General features: G+C 43.9%; 2 protein-coding genes across 4 annotated transcripts in view, besides 1 other annotated feature; one reads left to right on the forward strand and one right to left on the reverse strand.

Annotated features, from left to right (window-relative positions):
• kairos overlaps positions 1–15,298 on the reverse strand; it is a 33,234-nt gene extending 17,936 nt beyond the window's left edge. For both annotated transcript variants that reach the window (NM_001258810.2, NM_133058.4), the window contains exons 1-2: positions 15,028–15,298; positions 13,980–14,101 (exon numbers count right to left, since the gene is read on the reverse strand). The gene's annotated coding sequence lies outside the window, so the exon portion shown is untranslated. The remainder of the gene's footprint in view (positions 1–13,979; positions 14,102–15,027) is intronic.
• Positions 15,299–15,766: 468 nt separating this feature from the next.
• Positions 15,767–16,229: a mobile genetic element.
• A 1,758-nt stretch (positions 16,230–17,987) lies between these two features.
• Positions 17,988–21,634, forward strand: CG6106 (uncharacterized protein). 2 transcript variants are annotated; one of them, NM_001298474.1, is made up of 4 exons: positions 17,988–18,115; positions 18,172–18,662; positions 19,038–19,563; positions 20,334–21,634. In NM_001298474.1, the coding sequence occupies exons 1-4, from the start codon at positions 18,010–18,012 to the stop codon at positions 20,669–20,671; spliced, it is 1,461 nt and encodes a 486-aa protein (NP_001285403.1). In that variant the 5' UTR covers positions 17,988–18,009; the 3' UTR covers positions 20,672–21,634. The 2 variants fall into 2 exon arrangements, with proteins under 2 accessions (NP_001285403.1, NP_573287.1); NM_133059.3 differs by having other exon boundaries at positions 20,334–21,066.
• Positions 21,635–22,851: the final 1,217 nt, after the last annotated feature.

The following is a 22,851-nucleotide window of genomic DNA, read 5'->3' on the forward strand; positions in this document are numbered from 1 at the left end:
TGGGAGGAGTGTGGGGGGGGGGTGGTTGGGGCACATTAAATGCATGTAATCATAAATTCACACTCATTAAGAGATTTGGCGAGCATTCAGCCAACAATGAAGAGCAACAGCGACAACGACGTTCCGAGTAATCGCAAATTGAATTTATCCGGAATGGAATCACAGCGATTTGCATACCCTGTTTACGCTGCAATGTGATGGGTACTCTCGACTAGGCAAATCGAATGTTTCGATTACACATATTCATTTGTTAGTTATAAATTGGAAGTTACTTAAAAAATATGTACTTCAGTTTGCTAGAAGTAAAGCTAAACATCACTTCTTAGACATTTGAAGAGCAGCATTGAAAGGTTATGTAACATTACAGGGTATCACTCAGGGTCGACTTAACACTCAGACGGGCTTTGGACCATTTCTCTGTCCCTTTCTATTTTGGGGGTGTATGGGTTCATTTTAAATTTTACTGTGTGTGTGCCAAAGGCAGATATGTGGAAAGACCACAAAAGCTCCTCTCACACACACACACACACACACACACATGCACACAGGCAGACCGACACGTTTTACCCTTTCATCGTACACCCCCTCCCACTTTTAAACCACCCCACTTTACTCGCGCCGCATTTGTATAAAATGTAAATTAAGTTAATGGTAATAAAGTGTCTATTATGTAAGCAAAACTCACTCAGACACGCACACATATGCTCGCTTTCCCTTGCTCTGTCTCTCTCGCGCGCTCGCTCTTTCTCGCCATCTCTGTCTCATCTCCCACTATATCTGTCTCCATCTCTTTCCAACTACATCGGTATAAGCGCAATGAAAATATTTTAAGTGATTTTGAATTAGAGCCACTCTAAAATGAAAGCGTGAGCGAGTGGGAGAGCGAGACAAAGGAAATAGCAAAATAGTTATTGATAGTTAATTATGCACTTATCGATAAATGATAACGATTAGGCCGGGCATCGATGCAAATAAAGGGCGTGGAAAGTGGGCGTGGTACGCAGGGCGTTTGAAGAGCACACAATTAACGTTTCATTTAAGCAATAACTTAATAATAACTGAGCCTTTGATTGGCGTGGCAACTTGAGCATCTGTTTGCCAACTTGTGGCCAACGGGAAAGTGATGGAAATGCTGTGGAAATGCTTTGGAAAATAAGGGCTATCTAGGCCGCAGTCTTTAATTAATCAGACACTAGAGGCGTCCCAATGGCAGCTCAAAGATTAGCTGGCAAGGATTTTGCGATGGCTCAAACAAGGAATTATGGTCACATTAAGCATGTAAAGCCGGGTAATCCAAGGAAATAAAAATGACACTGATATCATCATTATCCACAAGAGCGAAGAATTGAATACACTTAGAGAGCCAAAAGGGATGAGCCTAATTAAAACAACGTCAATTTGCAATGTAAGCAACTCTTTTTTGGGCAAATCATTGTGCTAAATCGATTCAGTAAATTTAGTAAATTTTCCTTAAGCAACAGCTTCTTCAAATTAGACTTTAAGTTGTATTAAAGGTGATTACAGTGTGTTTGGACCGTGTGCGTGTATATACCGACCAAGAAGAAAATAGTTGGCATAACCAAAGTTCTAATCGGCATTTGGGCCTTGGACCTTGACAGGCGTATGGCCAAAAGCGCCAGCAGGATTTTGGCCCAACTGACAGCCTGACAAATTGACAAACTGACTAATGGCCGGGGCGGTTGATGATAATAGGGGGCAGGGAGTGGCATAACTTTTAAGCACCCCACAAAAACACGGCCATTACATGTGGACACCATTGCTGGCGAAGCCCGAAGCCATCAATAAAAGCACAGCACAACTGCCAGATGCCCAACTGGCCCGCTTTAGGCCACATTAAAAAGCGTTGGTCGACATAAACTGGCCAAAAATCGCACAATTAACCGTGCCAAGAGCTCCGCGCTTGGCCATTAAACGGCCATTAAGAGAAGTTTCCGTGGAAGCGAATGCCCGTCCGTCCGGATAGAAGTGGGTAGCAGGTGTGTGTATATATAGATGTATGCTAAGCTAGGGGAAGGGGAAGATGAGGAGGAGGAGGAACAGAAGGAGTCGGTGTCCTGGAGATGTACATAGATATGTTTAAGGGTGATGACTGGTTGCCGACAGATAAGCCGCCTCGGGTCTAAGCCCTCGAAATAAATTGGGAAATTTAGTAGGGGTTAGGGGACTAAGGCGAAATCCTTATAATTTCGCATGTTAAGCTTTCAACTCATCCACCAGCACGCAAGCGACCTTGATCTTGATGCCAATTTGATGTTTGGCATTGGTGTGGCGGCAACAGTGGAAAATGGCACAAAAAAGGCTGCTGCAGCCGAGCCCTTGACCCAGATGCGTGAGGGTTGAAACAAGGACATCAAGGACCGTTGCAATGTCGATACAAAGCGCAAGAGCGAATACGATGCGAGTGCCATGTTTTTCAGCTTTCTTTTTTCGCATTGCCAATTTTTCCCAGCTTCGCCGAGGATAATTACCTAAATCTTTGTAAGCTTATTAACACGTATACGCCCCGTGGCCCAGCGCATAAACATGACCCCTTTCGCAAGGAAGGCTGGAACGGCTGGATGGCACGATGGCAGGATTGCAGGCAGATTGCCAAGGAGCACTGACAATCAGCTGCAAAGGAATCCCCCATGGAGTGCAGTGCAACATTTTGCTGCCACTTGTTGGGCGCTAAGAGGCAAACAGAGCTGGCGGATGCCAACCCTTAGGTTTTCAAGTGACTTGCCAAGTCGCCAGGACCAACAGACTAGGACACCAGTACACCAGAACACCAGGATACCATGATACCAGGATGCTGGGACACAAACATAATTGGAAACGCCACCCCACGCACACAACCCTCCCCCCCCCTCCCTCCTCACCTACGTGTGTAAATATTGATGGATAGTTGCACACCAGCATCACAACTGGAGGGCAAAACTCTCGTTCAAGTCATCAACTTTCAGCGCCGATAAGTTGGCAATGGATTGTGCCAAGTGGAAGGCAAGGAAGCATCGAGGTGATGCACCAACTTGTTTTGCTCTCACACTGCCACTCGTCTTTATCTCCATCACCATCTCCATATCCACACTGCCTTACACATCACGCATACGCCCCGGATGCCAGGTGAACCGAAAATAGCGCAAACAAATCGATACTTCAATCGCTGAAATCTTGAGCTCGAACGTACGACTTACAGCGAAGGATTCGTCGTGGGAATTAACCAAAGAAAAATGTAAATAAAATGAAGCTCTAAAAAGTGCAAAGGATGTTACTTAAAATTAAACTTACTAGATAGATAATAGTGTTATTACACTCGTTACTCGTCTGAAGGTGAATACAATAAAATAGTTTAAGTAGATAGAGATTAGAGATAGTAGATTAAGTAGATTAAGATTCTATTTCGAACGTTTATTCTTTGAAAAACATGCTACAAAACAGCTTTTCGTTAAATATATCCCATCCTAACAAAGTTTATATCACCAAATGATTTATATATATATATATTTGCAAAGCAAAATATTTTGTGAAACCACTTAGAAAGGATTAATATTTGATCGACGTTTGAAAAAGTGCTGCTAGTTCAGTCTTTTGAAAAATTCCGACTATATAGCTGAATGATTTTTACTACCAATCTATTCTATGTGATTGCCTTTCAATTTCTTGTGGTCTAGTAGTTGCCATAAAATTTGAAATATGGTGCACGTTATAAAGAAATTTATACACCCATTTGGCCGAGATTAGGTGCTTGATTCTTTAAGCGCACAGTAACTCCATCTCAGATCGGCTGGCTGACTGGCAAACTTTCCTTTTCGCTACCGTTCAACTTTCTCGCAATTTTCCATGCCGTTGGCCAGAGCTCTCGGCCGCGTCCTTTCGACCTCCTTCACTCCACTCCAGCTTATTGATATTGCAATTTAGCCAACATAAATTTGACAGACCAAACAAGCGGTAAAAAGGGGGCGGGGCAGAAACAGAGGCAGTAGCAGAGACAAGCGGCCTCTTCAAGTGCCACTTGTGCGTGTGGCTGTGTATGTGTGTGAGTGTGTGTGTGTGTGTGTGGAGCGGTGGTTAACAAAAGGGAGACGGCCAACGAGTCGGCTACGTAATGCGCGGCTGGCCACCGCAGAAGCCAAAAACTGGGCTCGTTTTTATGTTGCTCCTGCGGCTGTTTATCTTGCGTGTGTTTTGTTGATTTTACCGATTTCTCTCGCTTTCCCAACGCACCCCCTCAACCCCCCACCCCCTTTGTTAATTTTTATTTTTTTTTTTTTTATTTCAAGTTGACGGCCATGGAAAATTGTATTTCATTTTATTTCGTTTTTCGGTTTTTGCTCTTCGCTCTTTGGGGCGGCAAGGAACTTGAACTGAAACTGAGCGGGGGGGAAAAAAAAGCGAGAATAAAAGTTAATTTTCGCTTGTCGCTCTAAGCCAATTAGTGCGGTTCCCCTACCCTCTGAAAAAGTATCCTCAACGAACCAGCAAATAAGGCCAAAAGCAGTCGAAAAAAATAAAGGGAAAACAGCAACAACAAACTAATTGAGTAAACAAAGTTCGGCTAAAGTTGCCAGCATTTTTTTACGTTACTTCTTAGCTGATTTCCAGATACATTGGGTCTAAGGCAGCCTCTGCCTTTCCATCGAGTGGGCTATTTTTAAACTTGTTTTATTGATCCCTTAAAATAATTGCAAGGGCAGACAACAACAGCCCAAAGAAATCTGCTCAAAGAATTTTAGTTTAGTTTCGTGCCGGGGGATGAGCTCGTTCCATCATCGTCGCTGCTCTCATCAATATCATCATCGTGATTCTGGTTCTGGTGGGATCTGGGTTCTCGGTTCTCGGTTCTCGGTTCTGGGTTCTGGGTTACGGGGCCATAATGAAGCAACCGCAGCATCGAAGTCTGTTAGCCCGAAAAGCATTTGCAACCACCTTGGCCTCAGTCTCAGTATTCTCAACCTCAGGCATTCGTACCACCATCATCATAGCTTCATCATCAACATCATCATCATTGCGATTATCATCATCGGGAATCAACGAGACGCGGGCGCCTCTTGAGTTGATTTAGTTTTCGGGCGGCTCTTTCGAGGGGCGGTAAACTTTTCAAAAATATTTGCCTTTACCATTTGCTTTGGGTCTACCCCGTCTAACCCACCACTCCTGCTTCTAGGACTACCAAACTTTGCTTATAAATTTCGATGATTGCACGAGAGCGAGGCAAAATGGAGAAGAACTGCCAAAGACATGCCCCCGAAAAACCCAATTCCCTTTCAAAAAAAAAAATATATATATATATATAGCTATAAAAGGGGTAAGAGAATTTGAATTTGAAATGGTGACTTGAACTTGAATGGAAGCCTGGGCCAGTGGGACTGACAGTCTGATTGAGAATAGAGGTATTCGGTACTTTGTGCAGGCCCCCGAATTCCATTTATAGGGCCAATTTTAGCAAACGCGGCTAAGCAAGCGAATTGAATAATGTGTAATTTTCCAGGGGGTCTTTAAGTGATTGCCTTAAGACAGTCATAAGTATCTTAAAGCTGGTATGTATGCATGGACTGATCAATTTATTAGCTGCTTTCAGTTAATATACCCTACCTTAATATTTATATTTCATATTGACACTAAATTCACAATCTTGCCTTAGGGATCAGTAGATTTAGCTTGATGTACCGCTCTGAAAATATTCACTACATTTATATCCAACTTGCCTAACTTATATATACCAACATCTTAATAGTGACATAAAGTGGAATATAGTGAGCAGACTTAATGGATTCTTGTTCATGGCAAAGTTCTCTATTACATTTGTGTGCAATTTCTCAAAAGATTTGTTTTAAAACTCACTTGCCATAAAGCGAATCCTGGCTGATACCATCAAATTTAGGACGCCTCGGCGTGTCCTTGCTCGTCCTTTTCGCCATGCCATTGTCCCGCACTAAACCGTGTATCTTGTATCTTTTTCTGCGCGTTGTATGCAAACTTTTCAGATAACAGAAGTGTAAGAGGTTCATTTCAAGGGGTTTGAGCATCGAGGGCGGGAGGGGCGAGCGAAATGGGGGTGAGTGTACCCCGGGAAACGTGGAATGTTACTTAAGTAGGAACGCCACTGAAGTCGCATCGTGATAATGGAGAAGCCTGCCTCTTTTACACCAGCCACCTTCCCCCCCCCCCCTTTCGATATTGCCGTACCGCCTTTCTCCGGAAAACCCCTCTGGAAAACTCACCCCATGGGCCGCAATTTCCGTCTTCACTTGTTGTTACACTTGCGTTCCTTTCTCTTACAATTTTTTAAGCTTGCAGCTGACTGCTGTTGCTGCTTCTTCTTCTTCTTTCAATCTGTACCACCCCCCCAACCCCTCCACTTCTTCTTCCTGCCCTCTTTCTATTGCTTACACACTCAGTTACAGTTAAGTTGAGTTTGGTTGAGTTTGTGTATCTGTTACGCGAGTTTCTATTTCTCATTGCCTGTGTATCTGTTCATCTGACTGTATGGGGTAACTAGGTGTACGAGTATGCGTGTGTGTGTGTGTGTGTGTGTGTGCGGAGCCTGCGACATTGCCAAAGTTATTTCATAAATTGTTGCCACAGCAGCAAACACGAGCACACACCGAAAGAGACAGTGTTTTTGCGAGGGTCTACTCATTTTCCATTTTGCCCCTCATTTCTTTTTTTTTGTTGCATGATAAAATGTGACTGGAGGGTAAAACACACAAAAAGGTGTGTGTGTGAGTGTGCGTGTGTGTGGGGGGGGGGGGGGCAGGCTGAGGAAAAGCGGCGTCAGTTGCCTTGTTAAAAAGGCAGAACGAGACATTTTGGCATGCCCATTGTTGATTGAGCGGGCAGAAGCCAAAGAGAAAGTGGGCCAAGTTGGAGGGTAGAGAGAAAGTACCAACTGTAAGCAACACGCAAAAGGCGCAACAGGCCGCTGTCGTCCAAGGAAGCTGGCAAGCAGCAGCAGCAGCAAAAGAAAAAATCGAATCGAAGGGAAGGAAAAAAAATCTCCACACAAAAGAGACAGACCAGAAAAAAGGGCCACAGGGCGGATGAGTGATGCGGATGGTGTTTCGATGTGCAGCTGTGTGTGCGTGTGTGTGTGTGTGCGAGCGTGCCTGTGCCTGTGCCTGTGTGAGTGCCTCTCTCATCGTCGCCATCGCAGCTTGTTGCTTTGCCAACTTTTCTGTGTCTGCTTCCACCTCCTACAAACCTTGCCTCATCCCTCCGTTTCATTTTTTCTTTTTTTTTTTTTGCGAAACTTTTTTCGACTTTGCTTCACTTTCGTATGACAGTTGGAGCGTAGCGTTAGTTGATACACTGCTCGCAATGGTACGCAAAAAAAACAACAGGAGAAATGCAAATAAAAAAGGAAATATGTGGAAAAAAAATAAAACACCCGGAAAGACAAAGGAATTTTTGATGGATTGCCCAAATGGAGAATGACAGAGAATGGCACATGTGGAATGTAATTGCCAGAGTATCGGATTAACGTTGTGTGTGTGTGTGTGAGCGGCAGAATGTATTTGTGTGTGCGTGTGTGTGTGTCAAGGTCACTGGCAACGAGTGTGTCCTTGTCTAACCTCAAGCGGCAAACTATCAGATGCTGCAGTTTCTCATTTACCAACTCAACTCCCCCGCCCGCTTTTTCGCTTTTCCGCTTTTCACTTTCCGCATTTCCGCTTTCGGCCCTCGCTCAACTGTCCAATAACTGTCAGATTCTGGATCAAATTAAACGGAAGGCGGTCGAGTTACGTGGCAAAGAGTGTTTGGGCAATTATCATACTTCAGTTGGGTATAAATGCCGAATAATCTGCTGCATTTCGAAAGCGGCCAGAGTCTGGGCAAACTAATTTGACATGCAGTTTGTAAAATGCATTAAATATTCAACTGCGGTCCTTGTGCATACAGTTAAGTTCACAACGAACAAGCTTGATTTCGAGTGGTAATTTTGCAACACTTCAAGTCTCAACAGTTTCACTTCAGTTCAACAACTGTTATCAACGGTTTTTTTTGCTTAAATTGTTTTGATGATATATACATTAATTCCGAACTATTTACTAAAAAAAAAAAGAAGATAACGTTGTCATAAGCACGCATTTATCGAAGCACAAAAAAGAAGCATTAAATTTCAGTTTTTTTTTTTTCGATGTTTTCATCACTTTAATTATGCTGTAAATTGCAACTGAGTTTGTTAATTAAAGTTGCCATTTGAAATATTTTAATGCATACTTTTAGACACATTGGTTCGTAATTTGTTTCTACACAGCTTTGTTCACTTTATTTACCAGGTATCAACCGTTCGAGCATCACGACATTGAGGTGGCCATTGCGGCTTCTTGCCTTAAAGTTGTGGCGCTACTCTTTTGCCACTTAATCGCATTAGGCAGCCTCAACTGGCCGTAAACTGTTTTTAAACGTGTGCATTGGACCATTAGTGCTGTGCGCGGCTATGTGCATGTGTGCGTAATTAGAAGGCGACAAATATCAGCGCTGCAGTCTTGCCACATTTTCCGCATTTTCCGCCGCCGCTCATCCACCGCGCCCTTGTGGGTAATTTCTGATTTTTTTTTTTTTTTTTTGTTTTTCTGCGAGTGCACGGCGACGGCGTCTTGTTGTCTGCTAGGCGAAAGGAAAAGGAACCAAAAGGAAAGCGGAGCCGAGTGCGCAACAAGTCGGAATGGCATGGAATGGAATGGAAATGAGTGGTAGCGCCCGATGGCAATGTTGTGCGGGTGGGTCTGGCAAATGGTGCAGACGTTGGAAATTGGGGGCAAATGGCTGGGAAAATGGGGGCGGACTGCGATGATGGTGGTTGGATGGCTGCCAACTGTGTGTGCTAATGTCCATGCGTGTGTGGCCTTCGCTTAACGCGATTTCTTTTAATGCGGCAACACCGTGTCCATTGGAATCGAGGGTTGTCGCAGAAAATATTGTACGTAAATGATTTATTTAATAAAAACGTCGCGCTAAGCTGTGCGTATTTTGCGTATGCGTAGTGTTGAAAAGATTATCGCGAAAATATTACTAATACGCAGTGTTGTCTTCTAATTTGCTTGGTAAATAAGCACTTATATAAGATATATAAAATAACTAAAGTAAGTATTTAAGCTACAGTATGACACTGAACCACATACCAAGTGCACTTTGTATGCATGCTAGAGTATACACTTTAAAAGCTCTCCTACTTTCGAAGAATATAATGTAATATGGATCCATTGAACCACAGCGCATAACAATTTGACCCTAAGTCAATGTACGTTTCGCTCGATAGACACGAAAAGCCATTTTGTATAATATTTTCCGTCTGTTTGAGGCACTTTCCCGGCACTCCTCTATCGAAACCACCACCACCCCCCCCCCCCCACTGTCTACCGTATTATACGCATTTCAACATTTATGTGCAATTTTTATGCGCCACCTGCCAAGCCCTTTAAGCCCAACTCCACCCAACACCCATAGTCCTCCCCTTGCCCCCCCTCGCCAGCACACAAATAATTGCAACATATTAATAATGTCTGCGAGCACGACCCCCTCCTCCTACCCCCTCCCCCCTTTTATGGCTTTCAATTTGATGCGAGAGCAGTTAATAGCCCAAACACAAAGCCAAAGGAAGTTGGCAGTGGATTGGGAGTGGGATTTGGCAGCGAGGTTGGCGCAGGAAATTGCATGAAATTTAACAAATTTCTCTTGACTTCGCGGGAAGACAAGGATATCAATCCCCCACCGCCACCCATCCTCCCTAAGCCACGCCGCTGGCAACTTTAATATGAGCTTATTGGCTTTTGGTGGATGTCACCAAAAAAAAAAAAGAAAGAAAATAAACTGGAAAAAAAAACACAGGCTACAATTTTTGACGAGCTCAGCTATCTGCACACGCATGTGGCAGATGCTCCAGAGGGGCGCGGGCAGGGCGGTGGCGCCCCAACGAGGGGGGGGGGGGGTGGTCTGCGAATTGGCCGTTACTGAAAACACGTAGCTGGGCGGCCATCGTCGCCCGTCACGTTATACGTAACGTAATGAGATTTTGCGGCAGCTTTGTGCATTGCGGCAAACGCACCATGTTTCACTTTCGGGCCGATGCCATGTCCCTGCCCATGTCGCAGCCCATGTCCATGTCCTGGCATCTATCTTCTCGCTACATTCCCTACTTACTTACTATCCAGCTGGTTGTCGAAGGTGTTCAAAGGTCCTGTCAATATTCCCGATTATGGACCGACTTACGTGGGCATCACCATGCACTGCGTTTGCATGGCAATCGATGGGGCATAATAGCAATGCCAAATGGTACGAAACGTGCCCAAGCAGTTGCTAATAGCTAGTGCTTCGATTAGTATCTTCCACGGAAATGTGCTGAAAAATTCACATGAATCCGTACGTTCCGTACGCTCGTCTTTACTGCCTCGAATTCGCTTTGAAAAAACGCATAGAAAGGAGTTGCTTTTAAAGGCATCCTAATTAAATATCTTAAATTAATTTAACTGTCCCTTTGTTTGTTACTGTATCCATCATCCAACTTATTTACCACAATACAAAGATTACGACAACAATATCATTTGCCGGATCACATCTCGCATCTGGGTATGTTTTTGTTGAAGCAACTCATTTGCAAATGCTATAAGCATTATTTTTCATCATCGCGCGTACATCCGCATGACATGACAATTACCGAACCAAATCCAAGCCACAATTAGGGTCACCGAAAATGCCTCTTCAACTGCGAGGCGTCGTTCCGTTTCCATTTGGCCGCCATCATAAATGCCGGGAAATTTACTTAACGCTAATGCGCTCAGCGCCCCAAAGTTAAAGCCTAATTACGTTAAAGCCAAGAGAGAAAACCAAGTCAACTAACGCAACTAAGGAGCTCAGTGCCAGACGGACAACCGAGGCGACGACAGAATCTCCTGGCCATCTTCAGCCAGACACCTTGTCCAACTACGCAGACCACCGACAGACATTCACACCCGGCCACGGAGGAGGAAGTGGTGGTGGTGGTGGTGGTGGTAGTGGTGGCAGTGGTAGTGCTGTCACCAGGACTGGGGATTGAGGTTGCCAAGCTCTGGCAGTCCATAAATATCTATCTGTCGGCAAATCTTGGTCCAACTACAACTTGGCCAGCTGAACGCATCTGTTTATGCCATGGCATGCCTGGGCTTGCTACCCTGTAAGTATGGTATGATGACTGCAGCGAGCCACTTGGCAGCTAATCGAGTTTGAGATTTAAATGCACTCAAGGTGATGAACAGAAAGTTTTGAACTCTAAGAATGCATACTTTTAGACAGTTTTATTGATCTACCATATGGAAGACCAACCAATCTTTCAAGACTAATTACACTTTGTTTCGAAATACTTTAGTATGCTTTTAGACAACTCTAACTAGTAGTATGACATACAGATAAGTTGTAAGGATCAATATTCTTTCAAATTGTGGCTCTAGAAAGTATGCTACAATATATTTTGAATATTTTACTGCAATTGCCAAATGATCACACTTTTAATACCCCCCATTGAATTGGTTTCAAGCCCTCGGGAGGCAGTTGTGTCATCCTCCACTAATTCCATTTGCCTAATAGATTCCCTAGTTTAGTTAACCGAAACATGTATTTTATGGAAAATTCTGCACCCTCAAGGGTATTGAAGGCATTGTTTCACCGGCCATTCGAATCCGTTAGCCTTCGTTTTCATTTTCAGTTCGGTTGCTGTTTCCGCCAGTTGTTGTTGGTTGTTGGTTGTTGGCCATTGTTTGCATTAGTTGCTTTTGGTGATGCTGTTGTTGTTGTTGGTGTTGGTGTTGCGATGCCATCGGTGGTGCGATGCTGCTGTCGCCTTGGCATTGTTCTTGGATTGGCATTGTCATTGTCATCTGGGCGGCGTCCTTGTTGATCCAGCACGTTAATTGTTTCACGTTCGGATTGGCCTCAACTCGGATTGGATTGGATTGGACGCCATGGATGGGATGCCATGGGATTGCAGAGGCGAGGAGACGACTAGGAACTCTATTAGTTTTAATTAAACAGCTGAGCGTCTTGGCCAACTAATTATAGTGAATGCCAGGGACGGCGAGCGAAAGGGATGCCCAGTCCGCGTTTAATCATTGTAATTAATGTGCGCTTGTTAATAACAATTAAGTGCGTTTTTTTTTTTTTTTTTTGTTCACCCACCGCCTCCCTTGCTGGCCGCCATTTTCAAGCCGATTCCCCGACTATATTCGTATGTATACGTATGTATATATCCCCTTTTTTTATGCCAAAGTCTTGGGACTTGAGCCCACGACTTGGCTTTGGCTTTGTCTCGAGCATTGCCTGGCAACACAATTAAGCATTTAATCAATACAATTAAAGCCTTGGGCTCAAGCGAACATCATTAAGCGTAAGGAGCCGAGCAAGGGCGGAGCAACAAAAGCAAACGGTCATATAAAAATAAACATAAAACAAAACAACAATTCGAGCGGGCCAAAAGAAAATAGAAAAGCAACAGCTCCAAAGATTGCCGGCAAAGGGAGAAAGACGCAGAATTCCGCAAGGATGCGATGGAGATTTGAACCCAAGGCACCCTAGTTGACCGGCCAAGTTTGAATTGAGTTGACCGCTAGAAGCAAAACTTGGCAAAACTTTTGAAATCCGCACGTTTTTAAGTAATGTATGGGATAACAGACTATATGGGTGCCTCGCAAAACGTATGGGCTGGAAAACTATTGATGGGTTTGCCCAAAAGTATGCTGCAATTGATAGTTGGCATACTAAATAATTAGAAAGCACACTTTTAGACACCTTCACGGTTGCGGATAACAGCGATTTCCACGAAACCCCCTTTTGATATTTGCAAATTTAAGTCCTAAACCACATCCTGGTTTTCCCCGTCACGCCTTAAGTTACCTTTTGCATGGAGCTTTGGGCAATTCCACTGCACTATTTATCCTCCCAGGTATTTCGTATGTCTATTTTCAGCTTTCGTCTCTCATTTTTTGGTAGCCCCAAAAAGGCAGCTCCTAATCTTTCCAGTGCATTTCGTGCGTCCACTGAGATATTGACGATGCTGCGATCGATGCGTGTGGTGTACGTGTGCATCGGTGTTTTGGATTATAGTGCCAAGCGACCCCGAGAACGCGACCGAGAAGTGGGAGCACGGCAGATGGCGGAGCAGGAGCAGGAGCAGGAGCAGGGGCAGGAGGAGCAGAAGGTGGAGGGCAGTACGAAAGCTGGATTAAAACTTTTTCTAGGAACCAAATTTAAGCCGCACACAAGGATGGCCGAGCGATGGATGGAGCAGGATGCGGGTATTCCGAGCCGGAGTCCGAGTCCCAGCTCCATCAGCACAGCCTTTATCCTTTGCCAACTAAATCCCCAGTGCGCGATGCCTTTTATGACTTGGTCGGAAATACGAGGGGCGGGGTAAGCGGCCGGGGTTGGTGAAAATCGGCAAGGAAAAGCGGCAGAAAAAACAGTGCAAGTTTTTACGCAAATAAACGCACGTATTTCACAACTTTGCGCCACTTTCGTTTTCATTTCGGCATTTCGTCGTTTTTGTCTTTGTCCTTTTACCTTTTTTTTTTCTTGTACCTTTTTTACGATTTTATTCTTGTGGAGTGGGTGGGGTTGCGGGGGGAGTGCGAGAAGAAAAATGCTGAAAATTCGCTGCTAATGGAAAATAGTAATTACAATAATTTGCCCGCTCGTTTGCCTTTTCTTTGGGCCCGCGGTCGGTCGCCTTTTTTTATTCATTCATTCATTTTTTTGTATTTTTTTCACGTCTCGGCTTTTCCTCTTTTGCATTATTCATTTGATAGCTGCAGGTGGCAACGGCCAACGGTAAAAATAATAACCAGCATTAAGCCGTCAAGTGGGTGGGCGACCAACCACCACAGCCACCCATGCCACCCATTCGGCACCACAGGCAGCCACCGAGATGAATCCCGCCCAGAATTGCGCTATCTGTTGCTCGCGTGGGCGTGTGGAAATTAATAATAAATCAAAATTAAATGTTTGCTTACTTGACACTTTGGCTTCCTCCTCCGGGTTTTCGTGGGACGTGTCCGCTCTTATTTTATTACTTTCCGCTGAGTTTTACGTTTTATTTATTTACTTTCGCTCCGCTTTGCTTTGCGTTCGATTGCTGGCACCGGAAAAAAAAGATCAAAAAAAAATTTGTTTCATTTGGTTTCAGTGGCAATTAATTTCGCCAAATCGAAGGGAAAAGTCGTTATGGGGGGGGGGGGGGGGGGGGGGTGTGGTTGCTGTTCTCTCTATTTTCCAATGCATTGTTTGGCTATTTATTGTTTTTACTCTCATTACAAAACTTCCAACTAGAGTTCCGAAAAAACCGTGTTGCTAAGATGTTTTCGCTTGTTAATTTTGTGGAAATTCGTATTATTCCCGCAAGTTTTTGTTTGGCATTCAAGCATTACATTTCTGGGGCTTACGAGCTCGACCCTGCATTATGACCCTTTCCCCCGCCTCCCCCCCCCCTCGCACACAGTGGGAGTATCAGAGGCGGACTGGCATTAAGATGCCCCAACTCGATTATCGCCCCATTGCCTAACAATGGCATCAATCAGGATCCGGTCGCTGGGGGCTTATATTCTTTTCAATTAACAGCCCCATTGGATGGATGCGATGCATCCCAGGAATCATCGGTCGTAAAAATTGACAAATTCCCCCACACACGTTCGCCGCTCCAATCGCCAATCGAATTTATGATTTTCCAGCACTTTGTTCTCCTTTTGCTGCCGCTGCCACTTTCGAATGGGCGGGATTAAACAAAAAATATATATAAATAAATAAATTCGAAAAACCGGGGTAAACAGACTATATGACTTTTACACGATTTTAATGCGCTCTCGTCACCATCAAAAATGTAAAATCGGCAACAACTTTTAACAGCATTTTATGCTCACTTCCATGAACCGTAAAAAAAAGTGCAGAACACAACAAACAAATTTCCCCAAATGTCCTGCGGGGGAATGGGGGGGGGGGGTGTATGTGTGTGTGTGTGTGTGTGTGCAGCGGGGGGCTTGGTCAGTCTGTTCACTTTCGATTTACCATTAATGCTGGAAATTCACTCGATTCGAATTGATCGCAATCGCAATCGGAATTGGTTATGTTTTCAACGGTCGTGTTTATAGCGACGGATTAGCGCCAGGTGCTTTTGGCCAGTTGATGATGATGGTCGTTGGTAGCTGCGCTCGAGCCGAGTTCAACTTGTTGTCGCGTTGCTGCCCAAAGAGCAGTGAATCCTGGCTCGCAGAGGCTGAGGACTCGCAGGACTCACAGGACTCGCAGGACACGACTCGTTTCGATGCGAGGATGTGTGCGGCCAGCAGCGACGACGATGAGCACGAGAATGAACGCGAGTCCCGCCAGCCGAGCGGCGGCAGCGACGGCGGCCGACAGCAGCCGATGCGACCCGAACGCCCGAGTCCTTGCCCCCAAGCTTCGGCAGCACGCTGCAGGAGCGACAGGCGGTGGCAGGGGGGACGGGCGGTGCAGCCTTATCATCGTTCCGTTTGTGTGCGTGTTAAGTGTACGTGTGTATCTGCCAGCAGCGGCAGACGCAGCAGCAGCAACAGCGTCCGGCCAGCTGCACTGCAAGAAATCAGTGAAAGCTATGTGCAAAAAATATTTTATAAAAAACAATTTTTGTTTTAAATTAGTATATAGGCAACAAATAATTGTGGTCTGCTTTCTTATATAAAATTCTTTTTTAATTTTAACCGCTTTACTCGTAGTGTAAAAAGGTTTACTAGACTCGTTGATAAGTATATAATAAAATTTAAATTGTATATATATTCTTAATAGGTATCAATAGCTGAGTCGAACTGGCCATGTCCATTTGTCCGTATGAACGACTCTATCTCGGGCACTATAAAAGATGGTATGTTGAGATTGAGCATGCAGTTTTCAGAGACATAGACGCAGCGTAAGTTTGTTTCCAAATGTTGCCACGCCCACTCTAACACCCAAAAGTCGTCCAAAACTGCTACGTCCACATTTTTGTAAAATGTTTTGACTCTTCTACGTTTTATTGTTTTTTTAAACCAATTTTTATCGGTATACCAAAAACACTGTGGCCACGCCCCTTCCAAACGGTCACACTCACACACTCACAATTAAGAAAAATTCTCATTTTATTCTCCAATTTACATCGATATACCAGAAAAATTATGAAATCCCGCGTTCGCATTTCCCCCAGCTGAGTAACGGGTATCTGATAGTCGGGGAACTTGATTATAGCATTCTCTCTTGTTTTTAATTTTATTAAAGTAGTAACTCCTTAATCATGATTTAAAAATACTTGACTTGAATAGATTAAAATAGAACCATTTCTCTTTAGAATTATGTATTCCTTTGTGACTTTGGAATCCTGTTGTGAAAAAGCTTATTCATGTTCGAATTATGTAAACGAAAAATAAGTAAGTTTATGCTACTTTAAAGGGTAAGCTACATTTATCAAGAAATAAGACAATAGCTAAAACACGGGTGATAAATTAACAAACAATAATGAAATTTAATGCATTACAAATGAATTAAAACCACATGAATAACAATTCTCGAAGTTTAAATCAATAATTTTACCACAAAAAAGAATGAAAGGCATATGTGAATGAGTTTTTATTAAATCTACAAAGTGAGATTATTAAAAAAAAAAACAACAAATCTGTTTCTAAAAAATGTCTCGAATTAAAAAGATGTAATTACTTATCGAAAAAAGCTGTATAGGCTTCGACAGACACAAAACAATAGCACAATTATCAATCATTTGTGTGAATACGGAACGTGATTACCATATCTTAGCATTCCAATTAAACGGACAGTAAAAATCAGTGAAACCGTAATCTAATGAACTCTACTTTATGTGGCTCATTTAATTACACAGGATTTTCTCCCCGTGCAGCAGCAACAACAAGTGGAGCTCTTTTATTTCGGCACTCGGCTCGTCCGCTGCATTCGTCTTTCCGCTCACTCGTTCGCTCCCTCTCCCTCTTACTCTAACTGTACTCGCACACATACGCACGCACACACACTCACGCGCACGCACTGACACGCACGCTGGCACACAGACACGCAATCGGAGTCAGTTTGGCGTGTATGTATGCGTCTCGTTGCGCCCGTTATTGGTTTCGGTTTCAGTTTCGTCTGCTTGTTCGTTTTCGCTTTCGCTTGCGCCTTTTGTCTTGTTGCTGTTGCCTTTGCCGTCGTTGCCTTCACCGTTGTTTTTGCTGTTGCCTTTGCTGGCCGTACGCCTCTCTTCGGTTTGCTAAGCTCCCACTGGGTGGCGCCACCAATTAAAATATTTTGCACAATTTAAACAAACACAAAATCTAAATCCGAAGAGCTAAAAAAAAAAAACACTCCAAAACGTTTGAAAGTTGTGCACAGCACTTTAATAAAGTTCGGCACACGTAACGCCCAGCAAAAAGAAAACACACGCACAGATCAAAAAATAAAAACAGTGGGTGGTGGGTGGGTGAGTTTAGATTTTCATTAAGCAGATTTTTGCCTCTTCCGCTGTGGGTCAACAAAGTTTTTTCATTTTTGTTTTTCTTCTCTAGTTTTTAATAAGCCAAAAAGCGGGGGCGCGCAACTAGAAGGTGAGCGCTGCCGAAAAGTTCTATCCCGAATTCAATTACTGAACGGGAGAGCATCTCTACCACCTTTCCACAGATTGCAAGCCCCAATTTCGGGTTACGAAAGCAGAGCCCTTAAAAATTCTAGAAAATATTTAAACAATAAACCATGTCTGTAGTGGCGCCACCTATATACAATTTTATTTCAGCTACATACATATCTACATAAGCAATTGTTCTGCATCCTTACTTCGTTATAATACCCCAAAAATAACATATGTGTGTAAAATATTAAGTACAAGCTCAGTCCGATATACCCAACTGCACGAACAGGGTATGCTTAGACGAATTGCTCTCTTCAGCAGAAGGCGCTCCCATGATCTACGAAAATAGACGAATATGTATGTAGACTAGACAGCTGAAGAAGGAACTCGCTCAGTAGTCAGCTGCTTTTAGAATGGATCTGTTGTTTCTCAGCCGGCGAATTTTCCTGGGCGATGGCAGCCAAAACGCCCTGATCCATGGCGGCATCATCGTGGATACAGAGGGCATTATACGCAGGGGTAAACTTACATTTAGTCCATACTCTGTTTTTAACACCTGTATAACATCTACTTAGTGCTACGTTCACCGCAGGAGGTTAATACCTATTTGTACAACACAGAATCCGAATCGGTTTACGATTTCGGGGACCTGGTACTGATGCCCGGTCTGATTGATCCCAATGTCCATATCAACGAGCCGGGTCGCAAGGACTGGGAGGGTTTTGCAACTGCCACCAAGGCGGCGGCCGCCGGTGGCTTCACCACAATCATCGATCGACCCACCAACGCGCAACCACCCACCGTTAGTGTGGCCCATCTCAAGGCCAAAACGTCGACGGCCCGTGGAAAGATCTATGTGGACGTGGGTTTTTGGGGCGGACTAGTGCCCGGAAACGGGGATCAGCTGGCTGCACTTTTGGGTGCCGGTGTCATGGGTCTGCAGTGCACATTGTGCGATCCCGCGGCGCCCGTCTCTCAGGAATTTCCCGCCGTAAACGAATCTCAGCTGGAGGAGGCTCTTTCCCAGTTGGACAAGGATCAGGCTGAAGGGGAAGCAATCGTAGCGGTGAGTCAACAGAAGCTACTATTCAGGGCACAAGAACTCAATGTATTAAGTATAGTTCTTAAGTGCATTAATTGTATTAACAAAATTCTGCCGCAATAGAATAACTTCCATGCTGCATGTCAGTTGAAATTCAAAGGTGGATTAGTTACACATGTAGATTCTAGCACTAAATCATTCTGCTTTTCGAAAGATTTCCAGTAATTACAGCGTAAATAGCTACCAGATATCATTACCGATATTTTAAAACGGATCACTAGGGTAGGATAACAGATAATCCATTCACTTTTGCACAGGATTTTCCCAATAAACCATCTCCTCTGATTGAGAGCTCAATGATATGGCTTAATTGAATGCCTGCGTTTTCCATTGTGACAGGTGCATGCTGAGCTGCCGCTGACCACCGAAATCCATCCGGACGAGGAGGCGCCCCGGGAGTATGGCACTTTCCTGGTGACTCGTCCACCCCAAATGGAGATTTCCGCGACGCAGTTGCTCTGCCGGCTGGCGAATCGCCACCCGCGGCGCTGCATACACATCCTCAACTGCAGCAGCGGCGAAAGTCTGCCGCTGGTGGAGGAGTGTCGACGGCAGGGCGGGAATCTAACGGTGGACACCTGTCCGCATTACCTGGCCCTGGCGGCCGAGGATGTGCCCGATTGCGGCACGGAGTTCAAGACCTGGCCACCGATTCGGGAGCGTCGCAATCAGGAGCAATTGTGGCAGGCTCTGAGACCGGGCGGAGCCATCCGCATGATTGGCAGTGATCACTCGCCGGCGACGCCGGGTGCACGTGCTCTCACCTGCGGAAGGGGGCGTGGCAACTTCCTGAAGGCGTGGCCGGGCATCAACTCGTTGCAACTCAGCCTGTCGGTCGTTTGGACAGCGGCCGCCAATCGGCGAGGTAAGCCATCCAATCCACATTAGTGCTAATTGAGGGAGAGTGAATGGCAAATATCAAGTATACGCCGCATGAGCCGAAGCATTACGCATTACTCAATTTCTGAGCACTGACTGCATTTGAAATGCACACTAGTTTGCGTGCTGTCTTCCAGGAAGCTATGTTCTATTTGCTTTGAATAACAATGGTAAATTTATTAGTGCATATTTTAATTGGCGTTAGTAGCAAATTAATTTCGACACTTAGTTGTCTCCTAAAACCGCCAAAGTTGTCATAATAACTTGCTTATTACGAAATATGTCGTTTGGGGAAAGTGTTGTTAATGTATTATCTGGAAAGTGTAATGCCATAGTTTGCACCACTTTTATGCAGCTACTCATCATAATAACTCAGATAATTGCCATCAGGCAATGTTTTTAATTAAATATATTTTAATTGGGCTTAGTCAACAAACATAATAATTATTTCTAGTTTATCCCTATTCGAAATAAAACTCCTGAAACCGCAAAGTTCCGACACAATTAAAAGTTTTCAATCTGTTTTACATTTCATTCAGTGCCATTTTAATAAAACATAGCTTAAATTAAATTGAAATATTCAGCTTACCATTATCACAATGAATATGCAGGAAAGCATCCAGTTTCGGATGCAATTAAATAATATCATTTACACAGTAGTTTTCTACTAATTTATTTGATAATGCCAAATATATTGATATTGTATTGATGGTACAGGATTTCACAATTCACGAACTCATCTCCTGTTCTCGCCAGGATCCGCCAACCTGACCATCGCGGACATCCATCGTCTGATGTGCCAGGAGCCGGCGAACCTGTGCGGCTTGTCCGCCTCGAAGGGCCGCATTGCCGAGGGCTACGATGCCGACTTCTGTGTGTGGAGTCCCGAGGAGGAGTTCACCGTGGGCCCGGAGCTGCTCTACACGGCCACGAAGGCCACCCCGTACGCGGGTCAAAAGTTGCGGGGCGTGGTGCATGCCACGGTGGTGCGGGGCCTGCATGTCTACCAACAGTTCGAGGGCTTCGGCCAGCCCCTGGGCAAGGTGCTGCTTCGGAGGAGCAGTCGAAAACTGGTCAAGTTCGTGAGCATGTGAGGGAGATGGGATGGCAGGGATTGGCAGGGATTGGGATGAAGTTGACGGAAGTGGGTGGTGGATGGGAGGTAAACTTTGTTAATTAAAATCATTAAGAGATTGGGCTGTGTTCGTTGATATTCCGTCGTCACCTTCCCGTCTTACCGATACACTTTCCCAGGGGTATAGCTCTTTTCTGGCATATGATTCAAAAATTATTCATTTAATCCGCCCACGATGCAATTAATTAACACAACCCTCAGTCGGAATTGAAAAAGGTTTCACATAACAATTTATAAATACCAATAATTGTGGGCTTAAAAACATAATTCATAAGTGCCTTGCAAATCCCTTGAATTTTCATCTCGTAATAAGCGTTGGCAATTTGCACAATAAATGTTATTCTAATAATAGCGAAATAGCACGTTTTTATATCACAAACAAGGACTTATCAGATTAAAAGGCAAAGGTATCAACATGTTGACAATCTGTTGATATGTTCATTGTCATTTTCCCGTTTTTTTCCCCTTTTTTAAATATTTTTATTTTTTGTTTGTGTGTGTTTTTGATCGTATTTAGAGTAACGAGCGTGGCACAAGACTTTTTTTTTTTTTTGGACTCAACTCTAAAAGTTGGCTTCCCATTTCTGGTTTTCCCCCCATCTATGCCCACTTCGTTAATGTTTCCTTTTGCCGCTTCAAGGATAGGAAGGAGCAGAAGCGACGAGGATGAGGACAAGTGGAAGTGGGCGTGGGAGGGCCAGGACGTGCAACAAGTTGTCGCGTGGCAACGCCGCGTAAACATGACACCAGTCGACCTCACGGAAACCCATCACCGAGCCAACCCATCCCATTGCATGTGTGCCTGTCCCGCGTTTTTCCATCACTTTTCCCTCGCTTTTTCCTCGCTTTTCCAGGCATGCGGATGACAGCTTAAGTTTGCTTGCCAGGCGTCAACTCAATTTTTGCACTACACTATAGGCTGAATGGTACCTTTTTGTGGGCAAAATTAATAACATCAAAACGTAGAGAGATACACTAGGCCATATCTTTTGCAATACGTAAAAATTGTGGGCGTGGCGCCGCCCTTTATATATTTTTTAGATGGTAACTCCGGAACGGAGGAAAATATTAAGAGTATTTTTTTTGTATGGGGTTAAACTAGCTCATATCTTTTATGATACCAAAAATTGTGGGCGTGGCACCGCCTCTTATATTTAATTTTGTTACTAAAGTAAATATCTTAAAAGTAAAACGAAATTTTTGGGGATACATTTTTGATTTGTATTCTTAATAGGCCAACTTCTTACAAAGTTAAAATCCTAACAGCTGTATGGTTAAGCAAAAGGGACAAAAGTTTTGACAATTTTTTTTTAATCTGTCCTCATTATCATCAAATACTGAATCAGCTATTGAGATTTTATATATATCCAGCATTGTCTTCTCACTTGCACGTTTACTCGCAGCATACCACCAAATTTTAAACATTTCCGCATTTGAGAACCTGCAACTTCAAACCGAAAAACGTTAATTACAAAATAAAGTGCACTTTAAGATTACATTCAAATGAACAAGAATTAAATTACCTACAATACAGTATATATGTTATAGTGAAGTTAGGTGAAGTTCATGATTAAATCTCTAGTTAAACATTAGCTATTGTTTTAGCTAATAAACCTTAAAAGCGCAATTTACAACACGCAACTACCGGGAAAGCCAGAAGAAATTCAACACTTCAAAATCACAAACACATAGTACAAGCCAGTCCCTTTCGATCCCATCATCACTTGTTTAATAAAAACGTTTCTCTGTTTTTTTTTTTTTTTAATTTTAAAGTGATTTAAAGTGATTGTGCACACGGCACTCGAACAGCTGTTTTAAACAGCTGATATCTTAATCGTGCGGGACTTAAATTTTAAATTACTGTTACGCAACACTAAAGTCTTATCTTACGTCTATTACGGACTTTTGAAAAGTGGTTTTTTGGCCAGAAAAAGGTACCATTCAGCCTATAGTGCAACCGCGTGTGTTTACATGTATTTGTGTGGTCGTGTGTGGGCGGGCGTGTGGTGGTGGATGGGCGTGTTTATCTAAGCGCTTGGGCGGAGCGGGCGACGGGTTTATGCCGTGATTTATTTGAACTAGAAAATCCGACTTTAGTCAGCCAAGAAGATGCACCTAAAAATTAAAAAAAAACCCAAA

Source organism: Drosophila melanogaster, chromosome X, assembly GCF_000001215.4.
Source record: "Drosophila melanogaster chromosome X".
Taxonomy (NCBI): domain Eukaryota; kingdom Metazoa; phylum Arthropoda; class Insecta; order Diptera; family Drosophilidae; genus Drosophila; species Drosophila melanogaster.

Excerpts from the sequence above, each read along its gene's own strand:
- CG6106 (NM_001298474.1), top strand. The coding sequence starts at position 18,010 with ATGGATCTGTTGTTTCTCAGCCGGCGAATTTTCCTGGGCGATGGCAGC. Across the intron at positions 18,116-18,171 it reads AGAGGGCATTATACGCAGGG|TGCTACGTTCACCGCAGGAG; the intron begins GTAAACTTACAT and ends ACATCTACTTAG. Across the intron at positions 19,564-20,333 it reads AGCGGCCGCCAATCGGCGAG|GATCCGCCAACCTGACCATC; the intron begins GTAAGCCATCCA and ends TGTTCTCGCCAG.